The following is a 21346-nucleotide window of genomic DNA, read 5'->3' on the forward strand; positions in this document are numbered from 1 at the left end:
TACAACACTGACACGGTTCATGAACGGAATAATTTGAACCAGCATGCTCTTTTAGTAATCAAACTGAGGGCTTTTTTTCTTCCCCCACCCCCGATGGGCTTTTAAAAATTCACTCAGGGCATTAATATGAGAGCCCATATGCTGCATGTCAGAGTTGTTATCACTTCCTCGTGACTCATGAAGCCCACGGCCTTTCGTCTCCTGACCATATCAGGTCATCTGCCACTTTTGCCACTTTTTGCTATGCATGATGCTGGGAATGCTGGCAGAGCTCAAGCGCCCCATTTCTCCTGCCACTTCCCCACCCCAACCTCACAATTGTTGGTATTCCTGCTCTGTAAATGGCCCTGGCTTGGATGAGGATGAAATTCCTCGGAGAGGCCATGTCTTTTAATGCCGTCTATACATACTTACCATGCCATTTATAGAAATCACCAGTAGTTACCAACCATCTAAAGAGAAGGGTATACCTGGCTTGTTACAACTCTTGCTACCATTTGTATTAGCTGCTGAAATAACCAATAGGAAGAGAGAAAACAGAACCAGGTGAACACACATCCTTTCTTCCTCCACCTTGGAAACACCGTTTTTTGCTGAATTGCTTTCTAACTTTAAACTCAGTTCACTCACTGGACAGAAGGAAGTTAAAAAGATACCTTGTTATTCCCTAAGGTGAAATCTATTCATTGGGTTTTCAGAGGATATTAATAGAAAGGATGTGGGGTTGCGTAACAGTATGGAATCTTCTGGAAAACAAACATGAACGGCATACTACTGCATGGACAGAAAGTAAGTTTTAAAGAAAAGAGACTAAAAAAGACAAACGATTGCCTCCTCAGAACCAGACGGGTCTCCTTACTCAGATAAGAGGGAAAAAAAAGAGAAAAACAATTGAAAAAAAATTCAGACACAGAAGGTGAAGGGTGAGCAGTGACTCACATTTTACATCCTCACCTTCTGTGCACCAGCAAAAGCATGATAGTAACAGGAAACATAAGTCATTATGGCTCTCTCATCGGGTCTGGCAGTGTATACTAAATCTGTGTGGAGAAAAGAAGGTTAACTGCTGGGATGTTCTAAGGCCAGCAGGCTCCCGCTAAGTGCTGCCTCAGAGAAGCCAAAGTAATGAATCTTCTCTCTTTACCCCCACACGCCTATGTTGTTAAAACTTTGGCTCAAATCAAAGAAGTCACACCTGCAAAGTTATTACTCTCTATGCACTTTTGAGAACTGCCAACAGAAATAAGGGAATTGCCAGAGAGAAGGGCATGGCGAGCTCAGAAGAACCCTAAACTAGCAAGTAAGTCACATCCACAGCCAGAATTAGACTCCAGAATTTCCCACAGAATGCACATTCCCACAGACTTTCAATTGCTGTACACATAGAGGGCCCAGGGTTCCACAAAGGTCCCCCTTTTGCAAGTCCACACAGAACACACGCACCCACAAATCTAAACCTGGTGCTCACCTCAAAAAATGTTTTTGGAAGAAAACAGGGAAACAACTTTTATAACCTTTCAAAAGCATGGAAGATAGTTAAGAAGAGGAAGATTTCCACCACTTTTTATCATAGGTGAGTTCCTGGGTGAGTGGCCCAATTAGCCACTCGAAAATCCCTAGGTTGGGTTCAGAGACTAACACAAATGACAGAAAGCGAGGTCAACAGAAGCAGGTGGGAAGGTAAGGATTAGCCAAAAAGGATTAGCAGTCTGACAGGAGGAGACCAGTATATGACATATGATAAAGGCATGGCAGAAATAAGAACATGTTAAGAGGATGTTGTGGTGATGGTAAGTCCGAACATAAGGCAGCAAAGATACAAAGGGCAATTCATGGGGGAATCTCTTGGGTAGTTGTATTACAGCATGACCCACACCCGAGTCAGGCAAGTTCATAACTCTTTGCCAGAAGATTCTTATGAGAAATTACAAAGAAAATAATATAATGTGTGAGCATTTTTTGGAACCACTAAAATGGAAGATGAAGAAGAGTAATGAGAGACTAGGATGTGTCACAAGAGAGGAGGAAATGAACGGAGTGCTAAGGCACTCTGTCAACACAAAGGATACGCAGAATGGAGATCTGCCGAGACCAGGACTCAGAGACCAAGGAAAAACCTAAGAACTAGGCAGAATGTTAGCATGCCAGAGTAATGATGACAGTGCTCATCCTCAATTTTAATATAATAGGGAGGCATTAATGACCTGGAAGATGAATTTACTAAATGTTGCCAGTTTTTTCCTCCCCACTAATTCAAGTGGGTAAATTCTGGGTAGTTACTTATCATATGGGAAGGTCAAAGGGAGACCACACAAACGTAAACTTCACTTAGAGAAGACAGATGGATGAAAAGGAAATGGAACTTTTCCATGTTGCTACTTCATTGTTTTATTGACTTTCTCCCTCCAAAGGGTTTTGGAGAATTCATAATTCAGTAGAATTCTGAAGAGTATATTCAAGTGTTAATAGCAATAGTACAGGTGTTTGATAAAATGGTTAAATTAATAAATGGGCAACATTAGAATCCTAATTGAAAGATCACTGTTATGGGTTGAATTGTGTCCCTAAAAAAGACACGTTGAAGTCCTACCCCCCAATAGCTGTGAAAGTGACCTTATTTGAAAGTAGGGTCTTTGCAGATGTAATCAAGTTAAGATGAGGTCATGCTGGAGTAGGGAGGGCCCTAAATCTGATGTGTCTGGTGTCCTTATACAAAGAGGGAAAGAGACACAGAGACAGACACACAGGGAAGATGACCATCTAAGGCAGAGTCAGAGATTGGAGTGATGCTCCCACAAGCCAGGGGATGCCTGAGGCTTCAAGAAGCAGGGAAAAGCAGGAAAGATACATCTCTAGTGGCTTCGAAGGGAGCATGGCCCTGCCAATATCTTGATTTCAGACTACAGCTTACAGAACTATAAGAGAATAAATTTCTGTTGTTTTAAGCCAACCAATTTGTGGTAATTTGTTACGGCAGCTGTAACATAATGATCAAAAATAAGAAGGAAGAGAAGATTGACTATTGACTATAATCAAGTTCTTTCCTTTTCCCCAACAATGCTAATTAGTGAAACAATGGACCATTAGGGAATAATATTACAACAAACACAGTAATCTAAGTTCCTTAAGGTCAGGACCCTACCTTATACATCTCACTATCTCCTGGAGTACCTAGCAGAGGGTCTTGTTCACACCAGGTGCTCAATAAATGTCTGTTGAGTGATAAGTGAATCGTGAATAAGTGAAATGAATGAATGGTCTCCATATATTTGTGCTTTAATGGTGTGCCATAGGTGTAACTCACACGAATTATACATAGGTACAATTCATCATACCTAAAGGGCACAAAAGGTATTTGAAACCAGTCCCCAGCATAAGTGATGCTGAACTGCAAAATATTTAGAAGTTCTTTCGGATCTAACTAAATTTAACTGAGACTAATTAAAAATGAAATGTGAAAGTTCGAGAGGCATACTGATGGCTGGATGTCCTAAATTCTCTATTTCGATTCTATAACTTGTAGTTGGAAGGAAGGAATTTTTCCTTATAGAGCCTTAAGCACTTCACAAAACGATTTATTTGCTAAACTTGTCTCTACATGGTAAGGAAAATACATTATGTTGTTAAAAAAATTAAAATAGGAAGCTTTTCTTTGAAAACCACAAACCAAAGCATTCTGTTTCTTTGCCAAAGCTGAACCTTTACAAACCTTTTTGCCACAGTTTTGCTGGCTTGTTTTGGGGAGGGATTTTAAAAAATAATTTATGAAAAAGCTATGTATGCAATTCTCTAATACTCATTAAGGAATCCTAAGTACTTCAGATGTAAACTGACTATAAAGTTTTACAGACCCCCATGCATGGCCATAACATAGATTTTACATAAGTCAACTCACCTTCAGCATCCAACATTTTGGGAATATCCAGGTGCTTCTCTGCAATTTCCATGGCCAGGTTAATATTTCCTATTGGGTCATCCTACACGAAAAAGAGCATAACTAGTTTTTAAAAATGTTTTTTGAACAGGACATACGAATAATTTTTTACATCCTCACTTTGGTGAAGAGACCTTCCCAACCACACAGAACCGTAATAGTATGAATAATTTTCCTTCTTATCTTTTCCCAATCACTTCAAACATTTAGAGAAACATCAAAAATGATACAAAAACACACAATCCATGCACAATCCAATTCATAAAATGTAAACAAAAGGTTTAAGAGAACAAATGCTTTGTGACTAGGAGGAAAGTTGTCAGATACTTTCTCATGGGTGGGAAAGAACATCCTGAATACGTCAAAGCTTATTTTCAACTCTATTAATAACTAAATTTAAATGATTCCAAAGAAAATCATGAAACATATACTTTCTAGATCTGAAGATGATCATGGAAATATTTAGTCCAACACCCTTGTTTTAAAGGTAAGAAAGACAAGGAGTAAAGAGGACAGGGAAACACGTTGCTAGGTAAAACTTCTAGATCACTCAAGAATGTTACAAGAGGGCTACAAAGAGCAAAGATTATGTTTCTAGGATGGTAATGACTAGAAGAAATTATAAAAACTTAAAATTGCAAATGAAAATTGAAGTGAAATTTTTGTTCTTAAGATTACATTTATCTTCCACTGTACAACTGGTTAAAGATCTATAAACAAAATAAATTTTACCAGAAGTGTATAACTGAAATAGTGAAAAACTAAAAGACTTATTTAACATTTGTTTTAATCTAGTAGAGAGTAACATTATGCATCTGGAATGGGGGTATGTAAGAGAGAAAAATCAAAATGAAAAGTCGTGTTAGTCCAGAGGTGACTTTAATGAATTTTAACATCAAAGCCATTTAAACATTCTAGAAACTGCAATACATTGCAATGAGCACAATCACTTTAATCCAGTGAAACATTTAAAAAGTGCAGCCCTCAAAAACAGTCACAGTGCTCAGTGAAGAAACCAAAGTAAGCTTCCTGGCCTCGCAGAGTATATAATTATTTCAAGCAAAAAGTTTTTTTAACTACATGCTGTTTTAACAAAACATATAATCATTTCATTGAAAGCAGCCACATCACAAAGAGAGTCTTACCTGGATATTTTTTTGCAAATGTTTATAAAGCCAAATAGCTGAATAAAAATTTCTTTCTTTTTGTTTTTAATGTGTAAGAAAAATTTCAGCATGAAAAATACAGGGTAATGATTCTGAGACTTTGTGAAAGCTATCTCATTTAGACTGTAACTTAAAGAGATAAAATGTGGCAATTAAGTATTTTCTTGGATCAGCAACTGGCCATGTGACCTTGGGCACATTAGTGAATTCCTCACTTTCTTCATCTGTAAAACTAGTATAATAATAGTACTTACTTTATAGAGCATTATATTTTACTGTGCATTATGAAGACTGAATGAGTATGTGTGTGTATGTGTAATATACATATATGAATATATAAACACACATTAATATATATTAATAGTAATGTATATACATGTATATATTATATATTAAAACAGATATACATATATATTTATAACAATGTCTTATCTAGAGCTATATAAGTATTAGCTATTATTATCATTTTTTCACACATCTCAGATGGCCAATTACCACAGGTTATTGACCTTCTGTAATAAAAACTGACCATTATAAACTGCTAATGAAATTAAGTCTACCTTGAATCCCCTCATTTCACAAATGAGATAAAGATTAATTGAAAAAAATACACCTTGTCCCTGAAACATTTCAAAATAACTCAGGAGTCAGAGAATATATATACGCTTTGAGAAGCTGAGGAACTCTGGTTGCTCCATTTCCTAGGCAACCTTCCATCACAGGACTGTAGTAATAACCTTTCGGATGCAAATAAATTCTTCACGTGTGACCTTGCAGTCAATGGAGACAGGCCAGGAGAGTGGTGGTGAGCATGTGACAACTGAAAAGGTGGTGGAAGGCAGGACACTGCTCCAACGACCACCCATGCCACACGGATGAGGGCAGCATGCAGCAGGGTGGGTTCCACACCAAAACACAGCAACACACCGTGAGCGGCCCGCTGAGCACAGCAGCAACCAGAAGGAAATGCCCACAACCACCGCCTGGAGGAACGCGTCCGGCCTGCAGCGCCTGCAGCCTCACATCTCACAGGGCATGACGCCTAGGGTGGCACAGAGCCTCCAGCACAGGATTTACAAGGGGCCCAGATTTCTTTTTTCCATCAAAGAAGACACTTCTACTTTTAAAAAGTGATTTTGAAGACTATTTGAAACTTAAGTACACTCTATCTTAAACTTAAAGGGAGAAGTAAAGTTTCTTAAATTGAATTTTCTGAAAAGACTAAAACCAAAAAGAAACCTCCAAAACTTCTCAGGCTACCACTAATATCTGATATCAAAAGCAAGATAATTATGAAGTGTCCCTTGTGTGAGAAACAAGTTAATAATTCTGAATAAATACATCTGTAACTAAATCCTTCAGAAAAGGTAAAGTAAATTATCTTGTATTTGAACCTTTCTTTCCTCAAAAAAACATATAGTTCACTTTTCATATTTACAGTCTAGGAGTGTAAAACCTCTAAGAAACATAGATAAAGCCTTCACAGTAAACCAAGCCAAAACGACAAACATATCTTAATTTGGGCAAAATGGGTGACTTGGCTCTGGGTCTTGTCCTGCGCTAACAGGACAGTGAGCGTTTTCCTGGCCACGCCTCCTGTTCTCCCTGTGCACAAGGCGGCTGACAGGCGATGCTGGCGGTGGCCTCGGTGTTTGTACGGTGCTGATGTGCTCATTTTCAGGACGACATGCAGAGGGGCGGAGGGAACACTGCATGCTGGGCCCCCAGAATGACCTTGTTAAGCTTTGAGTAGTCAATGAGGTCGGGCCGGTGTCTGTGGATGAGTGCACAGAGTCCAAGGCCATCTTTCCAGCTGCACGACGGTTGAGAAGAACAGGAAGACATGTTAATGGAGAGAAAGCAGCAGCAAGGGTCCACTCTTGGTCAGACGCTGGCCTGAAATTTGGGATGCACGGCCCCTAACTTCCTTCTATCTGACTTCAACAAAAGGCCCCTATGTGCCTTCCTCCCCACCCTACCCAGTGGTCTTGTGGCCCCTAGAACACCCGTCTTCTTCCTGAGGTCCACGGAGGACTGCCACCCCCTTGTTCCTCCCCTTTCCATTTAGAGCGTCAGGCTCCCCGGGCCTGGAACTCCTCCCCGTCCCCTGCCCCAGGCTGGTTCTGTGCTGGGAGAACGGGCAGAAGCAGGAGGGAAGATGCCCTCTCTACTGTTGTGCTGCTCTCCTCCTCTGTAAGCGCCCTCCAGGCCCAGATTTCCTTCTCTCTCTCTCCTCCAAGTCTCCATTCTGGAACTTTCCATAGGGTCTGCCCAATAAACATACACAAGGGCATCTTTCCTGAAATGTCCAGGACACATTTTCCTCCAAGGGTTCTAGAACACTGAAAAAGCCACGATTAGCTCACAGGCGCTCCTCTGTCTTTCTTCCTTAAGGTTATGCTTTTTTTTTTAAAGGGAAAGACATGGAGGTGCCTGAGGGACTTAGCAGGGGGGATCTGGATTTCCAGTCTGCGTCCCCAGAAACACCAGCACTAACTGTCCCTCAGACAACCTCAGGCTATGGGCCTGCCAGCAGTGACCAGCGGGCTACTGAAGCCTGGGAGTGGGGGTTCAGTTCTCCTATGGGTCGGGGGACAAGGAAACACAGGGGCTTCACTATTGAAGAGTGTGGGCCGATCCTGGGCCCGAGGAAGAAAGCAAGCAGGTGCGTGGGAGGCAAGTCTGGGCCCCCTGATGTTTAGGCAGAGGGTCCCAGCCCTTTGCAGCTCCTCTCGTCCTCCAGGCAGCCCGTTACAGGGACAGACAGGCTTCTCTCTCACCTTTGCACACTCAAGGCCAGCTCAGCACCGGACACTTGGTAGACAGACACTTTAATATCTGTGCACCTAGAACCTCCCCAATTTTTCCTTGTGGCTCATCTTTATCCTTCATTTCTCACCATCCATGGTGGCCGGGGATCCATTTATATTCACAGGTGACCCACCATATAAAGGGTAAAAAACTAAACAAACTTCTACTCACACATAATCATAACAAAAGATCTGCATGAGAAAGAAGACTGAAGCAAGTGACAAAATCACGCTCTCAGATGACAAGCGGTTTCATTCATCCAGTTCCTACAATTTTTCAAACATGATTTTCCTACTTCTCTTGAATTCCATCATACAAAACTGGTGGATGAAGTGTCTTTCCATGCACTACGGAGTGGAGACATCAGGGTGGAGCGAGTCCACGGGAACCTACGGACTCTGCTGCGGTCTCTCCTTCTCACCGAGGAGCCGTTCCCGCCGCCTCTTGCCAGCACGAGGTGAAGCTCGGGAATGCACATTCACTCACCCCCACGTTCTGGAGACCCACTCTGGCACTCACAATATTCACTTCTAAACACAGCACTGTCCTACCAGCACCCCAAACCTTAATCAAACGTTTTGCCCTGAGAGACCCTAAGTGTTAAAAATTCCATAGCCTTAATTCTGCTATATACAAAGAAAGCCCCTGAGGTAGGAGGAGGAAAACACTACTATAAATAAACGCTGTTCTCCCTACATCCGTGGATTCCAGCGAGAACATAAGGACCAGGGGGCCCCCCGCCGCTCACCTAGTATGGAAGTTCTGAATGTTCACATTTCTATAAGGAGCGGTTTTCCTTTGACACCAAAGCAGCAGACCTTCTTTGGCAGACGTTTCTGTAACGATAACCAAGAAAAAAATGTCCACAAGGAAATATTTGCCACTTAATTCACTCAACTCCTAGTCACTTTCTGAAGAGACCTCCCGGGGGGCCAACAGCCAAAGGCATCATCATCTCTTCTCGTAGTCTCTGCAAGAGACCGGGAGCTGGAACCCTGCTCCCAGTGACTGACTGCTGATGACACTGAGGGACTTGGAAAGGACAACACAGGAGCAACTGTTAAGTTAATGACATAATCAATACAAAACCAGACTTCAGGGCAGTGGGTAGCTTACCCGGTTTAATGAAAAATTTAAAAATGTGTATAGTTTATGACTTAACTAACCAGTCATTCATCTCACTTATGATTTATATTCTTAGGTAAATGGAAATCACAGAGGCCACTATGTCTCAAATTTGTTCCCTTACCCAGTGACTTTTACAACACTTAAAGGCTCTTTATTGGTAAATTTCAAGTTTGGCCATTTGAGCTTTCACCAGGGTAACAAAACAACAATGCTCTGTGGTAGCCATGAAGACGTGCTGGTCAGACGTCCTGCTGCCGGGAACACAGGACAGCCACTGATGTCCCAGCTGCTACACTCGGAATCCACCCCTGCATTCCCCAAAGGCCATATTTCCTCAGGGCTGCTCCAGCCAAAGACTGAACAAGGGAGGGGCGCTAGACCTGGGCCATTCCTGCCACATGCGGGGCTCCTCTGAGAGCAACCTAGGCGTAAGGACTCCCCATCAGCTGGGCTGAACCAGCCTGAGGACCGCACTGCAGAGCGAGACTCTTCCTCCCCGAGCCCTCCCTGCCCCTTCTCCAGCAGAGACTTAGCGAAGTGCTTTGGCCTGAAGGCTTTCACAGCCATCTCCTGCGCCTCACCCCTCATCCTCCACAGGCACTTCCTCCAACAAAACTCTCGCACTTCTGTTGTGGACTGAATGTTTGTGTCCCCCCAAAATTCCTATGTTGAACCCTAACCCCCAACGTGGCGGTATTTAGAGATGGAGCCTTAGGGAGGTTAGAGGAGGTCATGAGGATGGGGCCCTCATCATGGGATTAGCCCTTTTAAGAAGAGACAAAAGAATGCCAGCGTGCTGCATATTCTGTCTGTCTCTCTCTCTGCTATGTGAGCACACAGTGACAAGGTAGCCATCTACCAGCTAAGAAGAAGGTCCTCACCAGAAACCGATTATGCTGGCAGCCTGATCTTGGACTTCCAGCCTCCAGAACTGTGAGAAATAAATTTCTGTTACTTAAGCCACTCAGTGTGTGGTATTCTGTTATGGTGGCCCAAACAGACCAAGACAGCTTCTAATACCATCTTGGCACTTGCTTCTTGGAGGACCCAAAGCTACATACCTCCAAACAGCTCCTCAAAGGGACCTATGCAACCCAGGATTCTGCCTGTGTTTAAATGTCAACAATTTAGAAAGCCCATATAAACATGTGGACTCTTAACTAACACTGGGCCCTGGCCTTCCATTTTATTAAAGGCTCAACACTGATTTTTTCAAATCGAAATAAGTCTTCCGTCATTATTCATCTAAAATGTCTGTTCTTGTTCCGACTTTTCTTTGACCCATAACCCAGATGAAATAAACACATCCCCTAAATTTTATGTGCTAAAAGAATATTTGAATGATTCCTGTTCATGTCTCTTATCTAGCAAATTCTTGATAATAAAAAAGACTGAAAGTTCTAAGACTTCATTAAAAGATTAATTGGTATAGATGTTGAAATAAGAAACTCCATATCTACTTGTTCTGCTATATACATAACTGCCTACCTTTGGGGTCCTGGCCAATGTTATTAATAAGAAAAAGCACATGAGGAGGAAATAATGTACTGTATTTTATAAAGTTTAAATGAAACTTAGATTAGAAAAGTAAACAGAGGTACAGGAGGTCAAGGAAATCCTATGACTGAAGTTTAGGTTTACAAGATTTACAAATGGAGTTTCACCTAATTTCTATCGGAACATGTCTGAACACTTTTAGGCTATGAATGTCGAACTACGTTTTCTCCTTATTTAACTGGCTATTCTAATCAAAGCTGAGGCTCTCCCACCCCCAAGTCCCTTTTGAAGCTTTCAGTAAAGAGGCCGCAAGCCTGTGTCAATTACGTATGTGACTGTGGTAGGCCCCATGCCCTGCAGGTGTAGGTGAAATCTGAAACATGGCCATTTGGCGCACACATACGTCCACACACCAAACCCTGATTGAGGGTATAATAGTAGGGAGTGTCATGTGTCATTCCATCATGAAAAACCACATGACCCACCAAGGAACCCCATCTACTTCCATCTGGACTGCCCTCGTCAACAGACACATTAATCTCTCATTTTCTCTCATGGAACAGACCCACCATTCTGTTGAAGGAGACCGGCTCCTCAAAGAATTCAGTTGTAACAACAATGTCTTTTCCTACATCATATACTTCACTAAGGCAAATTAAGATGATTTTTCTGTAGACTTACAGAAACTAAGTGAGGTTGTTAAGAAATGAATCCATAAAACTAAAAGAAAAATATAAGTTAACAAACTAAAGTTATCTACTGTGTTGGACACTGAAAGATGTCTGCTTGAAGAGATTTAAGTACTTTGCTAATGAAATGACCACTTATGAATGTTTAATTTCTTACTCTTTTGAAAAGTACATTAATGTACCTTTTTATTGTGATGTTTTACAAAATACTGTCATTTGATTACCTTATTTTGGGCACATTAATAATTTAGGTGAAAATCTCTAATGGATTATACCATTCATATCTACCCTTGGAATAGAATTGTTTTAAATTAATATCATCACGAATTTGAAATTTGTAACCAATAAGAAAACAACCTGAGCACAAGTTCCTCTCCATAACATTTGTCAGAAAAGGATTTCCTAGTCCAGCACATGCAGAAGCGTGAACAAAGTTTTTTAAAATAGTATTTGTTCTTTAAAGTTGGTTCAACTGTTTAAACATTTACATTTATAAGTATACAAAATTGATAAAATTGTTACAAATTACTCTTTTTTAATAAAGCAGCAACTTTAAAGAAGCATCTTATTATTTTCCTTAGCATGAAAGGAGTGTACTTTAATAAAAGTACATTGTATGAAAGTTTTCAAATTCAGACTATTCATTAATTCAAGCTGGCTGTCATTCCTGAGCCTGAATTATTGAGGTTTTAGTGTCATTATATCTTACTTTGATTTTTAGACAACATACATGGGGCGTCAGTGCTAGAAGCGGCTAGTCTAAGTGGGTTAGAAACTCCTTCAGGGCAAGTACGGCAGGCCGCATGTCATCTGGTACAACAGGAGGCAAACTGGTGATTTGTAATGTTTGTTCGTAGATTAGTAACTAAAATCACTTTAAAAGACCAGAGTCAGGGGTACTCCGTCCTGAGCAGAATTATAGACAACGCCTCCACCCTGACTACGCTGGTACTTGGTCACGTGTTAGGTGACAAAGCTGGGGGAGGCTGACTGGCTGGACAATTCAGACTGCCCTTACACTCTGCAACTATACGTTTTACGATTGGAGGGCTAAATAAGCAAATTCTAATTTTAAGAATGTCAATTTGACACTTTTCAACAGTACTGAATTTATCAAAATATTTAGGAGTACAGTGGGCGTAAAAGACTAAAGATTATCACCTTCAGTGGTGATGCCAAGGACTAGGGTTCTATTATAATAATGGAACAGTTGTTAGGCCAAGAGATATAAGGACAATAGAGACATTCTGAAAAAAAAAAAAAAAAAAGAGGGAGAGAGAAAAGGAAGCGAGGGAGGGAGGACAGACGAACAAACGCTGATTTCAATTGATTATTTTTTTGCACCGGAAAAAAAAGTGTTTCAGCTCTAAGTCTAAAGAATTCTGTTATAGTTGTGACCCTACTAGTTTAATAAGCAATAAAGAAGCTCAAAAAATGCTCATTTTAAAAAGCGACTTCTGTTCTGAACATGTGCTCCTCTTTTCCAAAATGATTCCACCCCCATGAATGGAACAGCATTGCTGGGGTCTTTTCCCATACAAATATAAAACCTGTGAAAACCAACTCACAGAACTTTTATTCACTCATGCAAATGGCTATTCAAGTTTACAAAATCCTATTCAAATTTTAATTTATAAGCTCAATTTACAAAATACTCTAAATATCTTCATACAATCAGACTTTTAACCATGTCTTTTACCTTCAACTGAAATATCCTGAATAGCAAAGCGAAGGATGATGGTCCAGATCATGCCCAGCGTCATTTTCACATTGCCATCAACAATTTCTTTAAGTAAGAAAAGACAGCAAATTAGTGTAAAGATAATATAATCAGTATATAAATTTTTCCTATAAGTTTCCCATAAGTTTTGACTTCAGAGCTATTGGAAAATATATATATGGAAAGACCAGTTTATGTTTTTTTTATAAGCGTCACTGTGTGTCTAGTTATACACATGGTATTCATAACCAACTGTCTCCAGTTTCAATGAATTCTGAGTTAATAATAAGCACAAATCTTGCATATGTATAATCACTGAGCACAACCCAGGAGTTTCCAAGTTTAAAGACCAGACGAGCTAAGGTTCTAAACAATCAAGTTCAGAGAACACAGGTCCCTCCTGATCCATCCTTCCTCCAGTGCTCCCAGCTGGCAGGTCCGCGGGACTCAGTTGTGTACAACGAGAGGCAGGCTAGTCGTGGCTCCTGCCAGAATCACCAGGACCCCACCCTCCCACAGAGAATGAAGGGGCCACTTCCTTCCTATTAATTAGTTCTTATTAAGAGTCTGTGGGATGTATAAGCTCTTTCTCATTTCTATGATCTGCTTGAAGATGACGGCATTATGTCTGACTCTATTCTCTGAAAATAATCCTAGAGCCTAGTCTCCCACTCCTGGTACCATTTGCTTTTGTCTCTGTACGCCCAGAGCCTAGTAGAGAGCCTGACATGAGGCGTGGACGGTAAATGGTGGGAGGGAGGGAGGGAAGATTCATCCAGCTGCAGGCCCACACCCCGCTGTGAGGTTGAGGAGGCAGTCAGGGGTATTCCCGTCACATCTCACTCACCTTCAGCCCCGATGGACACCAGTTTCACACCCTTGCTTGCTATGTAATCCAAGGCTTTGTTGACATTAGCAATTTTGTGGAATCGCATTTTCCCTCGGTCAGGTTTGGGCAGCCTTTCCCCTGCCGGATGGAAAAAGAAGAGCATAGACATAGAGAAAATAACCCCTTGATGCAGAATCAAGATGCCAAAATTTGGAGTGTGTGTTTTCCTTAAACAGAAATAGGTATCTGTTTCTTATGTGTCCTCAGCTTCTATAAATCACAGCACAGAGGGACCACTGACCAAAACCTCTCAAGATCAAATGGACCAGTGGAGAGCTATATTATTAAGGCCATATGCCTTTCAGATCTGCTGGGAGAGTCCGGTTTTGTCTCCAAGCCAACTCACAAATGAGTAAAGAAAGAAGCTGGTTGGTGTCCCTGGAGCACTCGGAGTTGCTGACTAGCTGTTAGAGGCAGTCAGGGTAGCCTAGTTCAAATCACAGAGGTGGCTGCCAGGGCTCATCTCAGACACCTGATTATGAAAAGATATGGATCAGGGCGGACGTGCCATCATCCTTCCCAGCCACACTGCTTCGAGGGTGATCCATTCTCTAGTGCAAAGTCTAAGCCAGCCAACTGAAATTCAGGGCAAAACATAACCCCTCTGGGATTTTAACCCATGTTTTCAGAGTCATGCTAACATATACATTGGCTTTTTGCACGAAAGATAATTTCTGGAATGTGCACTAACTGGTCTAAGAGTGGAAAGGGCAGTATGGTGGGTAGCCATATAAACGTCATTTTTTCTTCTCTTATTTTGTTTCAAGGTGGGTGGTATAAATATTATTTTAATAAGTCAATTTTAAACAGAATTCACTCTTTTTTTAGAACAGAAAAATAACTCTAGGCAGATGTTCTTTGAAAAGCTTTTCTTTGCCAATAATACCACATTCTTGCCCAGCCAGGTTCAAATGGAACTCCTGAGGCAGTCATCTTTAAATAGATGCATATCTACTGCTTACACACAGAACAACAGGCTGGGGTATAACACCTATGGAAAATGTTTAAGACCAACCTGAGATGACTTCCAACAGCAGCATGAGCTTAAGGCCATTCCTGAAGTCTTCCTCGATGTTCTCAATCTGGGTGCCAGCTTTCCTCAGGTGGGAGTTACACCAGGCAGTGAAGGTCTGCAACAAGAACCAAACACTCCTTAGCACAGCCCATCAGCAGCCAGACCCCCTCCACACAGACAACACTTCACATCCTGCACATTCTGGGGCGTCTAAGGGACTGGAGCTCCTTGGGCCCTCTAGAGAAAGCAAACAGAATTTGATGAAAAGAATGATTGGAGGCCTAAAAGTAAGATTTTAGTAAAATTTCCTCTTTAGAGACAAAAAATCATTTATTTGGTATACAACCTGAGGAATTTTTGCCTTCAGTTTAAAAAGGTGCCACATTTATATCTATGCCTTCACCTTCTGAAAACCTTTTACTTTGTAGGTAAGATAGACTAAATTAGGATATGCTTACTCCCTGCATACAACAAAAATAAGCTTGCTTGCAGAATGGATGAATAATGTTTAAAGAATGTTCAAAATGTCTTACTTTAGAGCAGAGGGTGGGCGGTATTGTGTAGCAGAAAGGAGAAGAGAGGAGGGACCCATAACCACTAATTATCTACAACTAGTTTATCCTGGATGAACAACAGTTTGAAGCTAGTAACTAAACCAATTAAACAAATTCGCAGTACAGCCGATCATTTAAATAATAATAATAATAGTAATCATGACCCCTTACTGGCATATTCCAGATCCTGGGCTAGACCCTGGATTTCAAAGACAATTAGATGCAGCCTGCCCTGGAAGGGCTCACAGTCTAGTCACGGTGACAATTACTAGGGCAAACCGCAGCGGAAAGATGAACTACATATTAAGCGGCATCCAAAGTCATTCGTTTATTTTTCAAGCTTCTTTTAACTCGGCTTCCACTTGTGCACTATTTCCTGCCAAAACCAGATTAGAAATGCTTCTGGCAGCTGCTGGCTAAGAATGCAAACCGTCCCCTTGTCTCGCAACAGCTGCTGGGCTCAAGAACAAAGTGCCCGGCACGTTATACTAGGGGAGACACAAATAGGGTTTGTGCTAGAGATGAGAAAACGAACCCCTCAGAAACAGACTGCTTCCAAGTGAGACGACAAAAAGACAGTTTCCATCAAAATGATTTTCCTGGGTAATAAAGACGATTTTAAAATCTCAAATTAAAGTAAAAATCACTTATTTCAAGAACTATGTGATGGTATTAAATTGAGGGCTAAAAGAAAATGGGGCATTTTCTTGGATTTAGAATAATGAATTTGACCCTGAGAGCCTAAACTCATAAGTATTTCTCCTAAAACACATGTAAACTTTAGTCAGGTCTAAACAGAAGAGATCCTCTAAGCCATATATTCTAGATCTGCACCCAATCACTGTGGTAGCCACTAGCCACAAATGTAAATTAATTAAAATTACAAGACTTAAAAATTTAGTTCCTTAGCTGCATAAGCCACCTTTCAAGTGTTCAAAACTCACATGTGGCTAGTGGCTACTGGACTGGATGGTGCAGACACAGAACATTCCAGCATCACAGAAGGTTCCATTGGACAGTACTCCTCTAGAAAACAAAATAAAGCTAAAGATTATTACAAGAGTCTATTATATATGTATTTATTTATTTAATGTATTTGCTTCTTGAATAGCTAATACATGTCCTTGGTTCAAAATTCAAGTGGTACAAAAGGTTATAAAGTAAAAGGCCTCCCTCTCACTTTTGTTCCCAGTCACCCAGTTCCCTTCCCCAAAGGGAACAAACAGATTTGGTTTCTTCTGTATCCCTTCAATGACATTCTACACAAATATAAATACACAGACACACACACACTGTTTTTTGTGTGTTTAAGACAAATCATAGTATATGCATTGTTCCGCACCTGGCTTTTTTCACCCACTTAAAACATATAACCTACAGATCATTCCATACCAGTACAGGTCATTCCTTTTTATGGCTGCATAGTATTCCACTGTAGTGTCTATACTGTACTTTACGTAACTAGTTCCCTAAGGATGGACATTTAGGTTGTTTCCAGATAACTAAATTCTCACAGTAAAAAACATCCCAGGCTCCATTTTCAGCAAGCAACACTACTTTAAAAGTGTTTTGGTTTTGTTTTTCTTTTTAACTGACACTACTGAGACTACTCACATAACTAATCTTTTGGGAAAGTCACAAGAGAATAGCATGCTGTGATTTTTAAAAATGGAATTGATAGAGAAAAAATATAATAATATAAAATATTTACAGAGTTCTCTTTATTTACATCTACTTAAAATGGGCAACAGTGCTGGTGCAAATTACCTTACCTTGTTACCATGTTATTTAAGTCCCTTCATAATAAAAGGATCAGAAGCACTTCTGGCTATCACCCCAAAGCTGCTCATGAAATCAATGCAAGCTTCCTGACCCCATTATGGAACACTGTGAAAGTCTGTGTGATACCATCTTTTCATAGGTATACATATAATGAAGGTAATTTACCATAGGTAATTATTCGGTAATGCAAATCCAGAGAATGATTTCAATCTAAAAGGTCAATTTATTTAGTTAAGTATAATGAAGTTTCCTTACTTTTAATGAGTATTCCTAACAGCCAATAAAGGTGGTGACTAACCAACTTAAATGAGAAAGAGGATCCCAACAGCTCTGTGATAATAGCTTGCAAAGAGGCCAGTACACTCTGAAAAAGGAATTCATGCTTTATTAGACTGTTTAGTTTTCATTCTATTTACAGTTTTAATTACCATGCGCTACAGAGACTGTTCCTATGCATTTCCCATCGTCCTCTGTTTCTGTGAAAAGCCTGTAATCATCAAGGAGATAGAAACAAAAGCAACAACAGCAGCAACAAAACCCCACACATATACCTGTGCTTCTTTGTGGACCTTCTTGCTGTGTGGTAGCAACATGCATCTTTCCGGTCCACGAAAACCAAATCTTGGAAAACTAAAATGGAATGAAGGTAGTCCACATGATTTTGGAGGCAGCCTCCTTGGGTCAAACCAGATTACCAAGCTCGATGTCCTTTCTTAAGAGAAACGGTGCTCTATGAACTAGACAGAGACCATCATGCAAAGAGGCCAACGTCTCCCCAGCCTACAGCTCAGCTCAGAAGCTGCCCAGTCACATCGGAGGGCCTCCAACCTCCTCTCTTCCTTCCAATTCAAACTTTCCTCTATCTCTCTCCTGGAGAACAGCTCATTCCCTGCTCTTCTACACCTAAAGGTAAATACAAATGCTTTTTGCATCTCGAAAATAGGCACATAAAAAACTTTCAGAGTCACACGAAGAGAACCAAGATGGGAAACCACAGAACCATCCATCTCCAGAAAGGAAAGGCTGACGTTTCTAGTCCTTTTCCCCTTTCAAAGAAGCTCACAACAAAGCTAAGGGAAGGAGTGTTCAAGTCACAGAAAGAAAAGCCAGAAAAACAGTGACAGTCACTGTCTCACTATGTCTATTCCTTAGACAATGGGAGCAAATATTAGCATCTCTTCCCAAAACATAAAGACTCACAAGTCACTGGACAGGATGGGCAGTCCTGTAAGTGCAGACTGGTCTTCCTGCCCATACGGATCCTTCCTGATTGCAGGACGGAAGCTCTCCAAGCACAGGGAGCAGCAGCAGACGGCCTGAGGATGAAGGCTGTGTTCCCGTGACTTGCAGTGTTAGGTGTTCATGTGGAAAGTCTGAAGGATACTCAAATCATCAGCAGTCTCTCTTCTGTTATATTTCTGAACATAATCTAGAGGCCTAGAAAATGCTCCTCAACACCCAAAACATGGTGGTTGAGAAAAATATCAGTTGGAGGAGTTTCCCAGGAATATCTGTTAGCAAGAATTGTAAGCCCCATTCAGTGGTGGGCAACGCCATTCCCTTGTTTGTGAAGAACTTACTAGAAAAGTCCCTAGTTGATAGGAATTATAAGACTATTATATTTCTCAAAATTAAATTATATGATAATCAGCACAGTATGCTTAATGGCAAAAAAGTACTTATGTCCTTATTGAAACGTTGAGATAAGCTTGTGTTAATGAACCCTATGCATCTGTATTTGGTTTCAAGTTAATTAAGCGTATAGATACAACCACCTACGTTGCAGACTACTCCACTGAGCGAAGGGGAAAAAGGCCTTTTCATCCAAATGAGTAACATCTGTGATTATTAATATAAAACAAGTTCACATCTCTACCTGGAAGAGATTATTACCTGGATATACAGATAAGGACAAAATAATCAATGCTGAGTCTGCCATGGTTCTCTGAGTATGAGTCCATTTCATGCTATCAGTTAATTACTAATTCTTTTAGTAATAAGGTTCTAGGCCTGTGCTGGTTCCTATAAGACTATCTGTTCAATTTACTATTCCATTTTCTCCAAACAAAAAGTCTGGTAATACAGTATCTATAAATTTCCTTTATTCTTTTTAAACCAGCTTTTTCTTTAACAATAACTACATAAAATACTCATTCCAGATCACATTGTCTGAAATGGAGACTCATTATAGCCATGGGGCTCTTCTGAATGAAAGAGAACAGAGACTACGGATGGCTGGGACATTCAGGCGGAGCCTGCAGCATGCAGCTCGGGGGTAGGCAGCCTGACCAGCTTTTAGCTTTTAAACCTATCAATTACAAAGCAGCAGGTCTGTCAGGTCGAAAACGGTCTGGGGCACTGTCAGCGTGTTCTGATTTTGAGTTTGCACATCGTTTACTTTCCTCAGTGAGTAAAGACATCAAGAGGCTCACTGTGTCGATTCCTGGCCTGCCTCTGTGGGGTGGGACAACCGAGCCCCAGGTAAGCAGGGACAGTGGTCCCTGAGAGGGAGCCAAGAGGACAGGCAGAGCCCAGTCCAGCCTGTAGCTGTGGCCCAAAACTCCGATTCTGTTCCTGACTGTAACACTGTGCGATTGTGTCCTTCATGCCCTCACACTTTCCCAACTATCAAAAAAAGGATAATAATTGTCATGATATTGTTCAAATATGCTGTTCAAAAGGTTATCAAGAGGAGAAGAAATATAGAAACCGGCCTGCCAACAATACCTCTCACAATGGTCTGAACACCCTCTCACGTAAAACCACTAAAAACCCCAACTCTCTTAGGTTGATTTTCTAAAAATGCTCCATTTATTTTTCTATTTACAATAATCACTTTAATAATGTTTTCTTTTCCACTTCACAAATTCTCAGTTTGCCATGATTCCGTCTCATTGCTTTCCTGGTCCTTTTTAAATACTGGAAAAGTAAGTGGGCTCTAGAATACTGCACCCAGTGGTAAAATCTCTGGCTAAGGTCAGAGGGGAGGGTCAGAGCTGTTTCTCTGAAGTAACTGTGGTTTCAGCTCTAGCATTTAAGGAAGGAGTCACTGCCTTTATTAGAGGCAGGCGGCCGCCTCCTCTGAGAGGGCAGAAATGGCCACAAGGTGCAGGGCCGGCAGAAGCAGAGCACGCTCGTTCACCACAAATCTTCACCGTCCCCTCAGCCGGGAAGCCCCTGATCCGCACATCACGGGGGGACTGCACTGGGTGATCCTCACAAATGCTATGATGCCCCAACAGCGGGCCACTTCAGAATCACATCAGACATCAGCAGCATGATCTTAAATTTAAATATTCACTCAATCATCTTTTAGAAACATTTTTTAAAAAGTCTCCAGACCCAGAAATCACTCAAAGTGGTGAATGACTCTTCAGCACAGAGAACATTGAATAGTCACCTGATCTTGAAAAACTTCCAAACCCTCAAGGTCGCCAAAGGCTCAGGTACACCTTTCAACTACTCACACAACATTTAAAAAACTTAATTCAAGCAAGAAGGATGTAAGTAGAAGAGCGTTAATTCTAAGGATCTTACATGTACTACAATCAACTACCAGATGTCTTGGAAGTTCATGTGGAGCCCTAATAGTCTCATAACTTGCATAACCAGGCATCTAACTACACAGTGAGCAGCCCTTTTATTCTCCACCCACAAATTTCTACTTAGTCTCCAAGATCCTGCTAGATAACATGGCATGCGACAGCTCAGTTTAGCAATCCCTGAAAAACAGCAGCCCTAAAATCAGACACTTGGGTCTGTGACCATCTCAGTGTCCGACGTGGGTAAGTCAGCTCACCTCTCCTGTTGTTTATTTCTCCCCCTCTAGGAATGCACATTAATCTCACTCAACTAGTTGGCTGTGCAGTATGATGAATCCCAAGAGACTGGAAAATATTTCACAAATATAAACACCACAGAAACACAAAAGAACAGTAGTCAGTGATGGCAATTCAAAAACACTAGGGGTGCTTTGGGGTTTAAACTGAAAGGGAATTAAGTCATTGCAGAGAAAAATAAAGACAGCCTGAAGTCACGACTGAAGTCTACTTGAGCACAGGAAATGTTCCATTTCCAATAACTAAGCACAAACATGCTGTTGCTTAGCATATTTCATAGACTGCGGCTGTACAGTCAGAAAAGGGATGCAAGAGGCTCTGT

The 21346-nt window shown here is 41.0% G+C and overlaps 1 protein-coding gene across 1 annotated transcript in view; it reads right to left on the minus strand.

The window, feature by feature from the left end:
- ACTN2 (actinin alpha 2) overlaps nucleotides 1–21346 on the minus strand; it is a 66225-nt gene that overhangs the window by 26327 nt on the left and 18552 nt on the right. The window contains exons 2-7 of the mRNA XM_014846524.3: nucleotides 14850–14964; nucleotides 13793–13912; nucleotides 12925–13011; nucleotides 8660–8747; nucleotides 6835–6913; nucleotides 3896–3977 (exon numbers count right to left, since the gene is read on the minus strand). Of these exons, the coding sequence (XP_014702010.1) occupies nucleotides 3896–3977; nucleotides 6835–6913; nucleotides 8660–8747; nucleotides 12925–13011; nucleotides 13793–13912; nucleotides 14850–14964 (571 nt within the window). The remainder of the gene's footprint in view (nucleotides 1–3895; nucleotides 3978–6834; nucleotides 6914–8659; nucleotides 8748–12924; nucleotides 13012–13792; nucleotides 13913–14849; nucleotides 14965–21346) is intronic.

This window comes from Equus asinus, chromosome 2, assembly GCF_041296235.1.
Source record: "Equus asinus isolate D_3611 breed Donkey chromosome 2, EquAss-T2T_v2, whole genome shotgun sequence".
Taxonomy (NCBI): domain Eukaryota; kingdom Metazoa; phylum Chordata; class Mammalia; order Perissodactyla; family Equidae; genus Equus; species Equus asinus.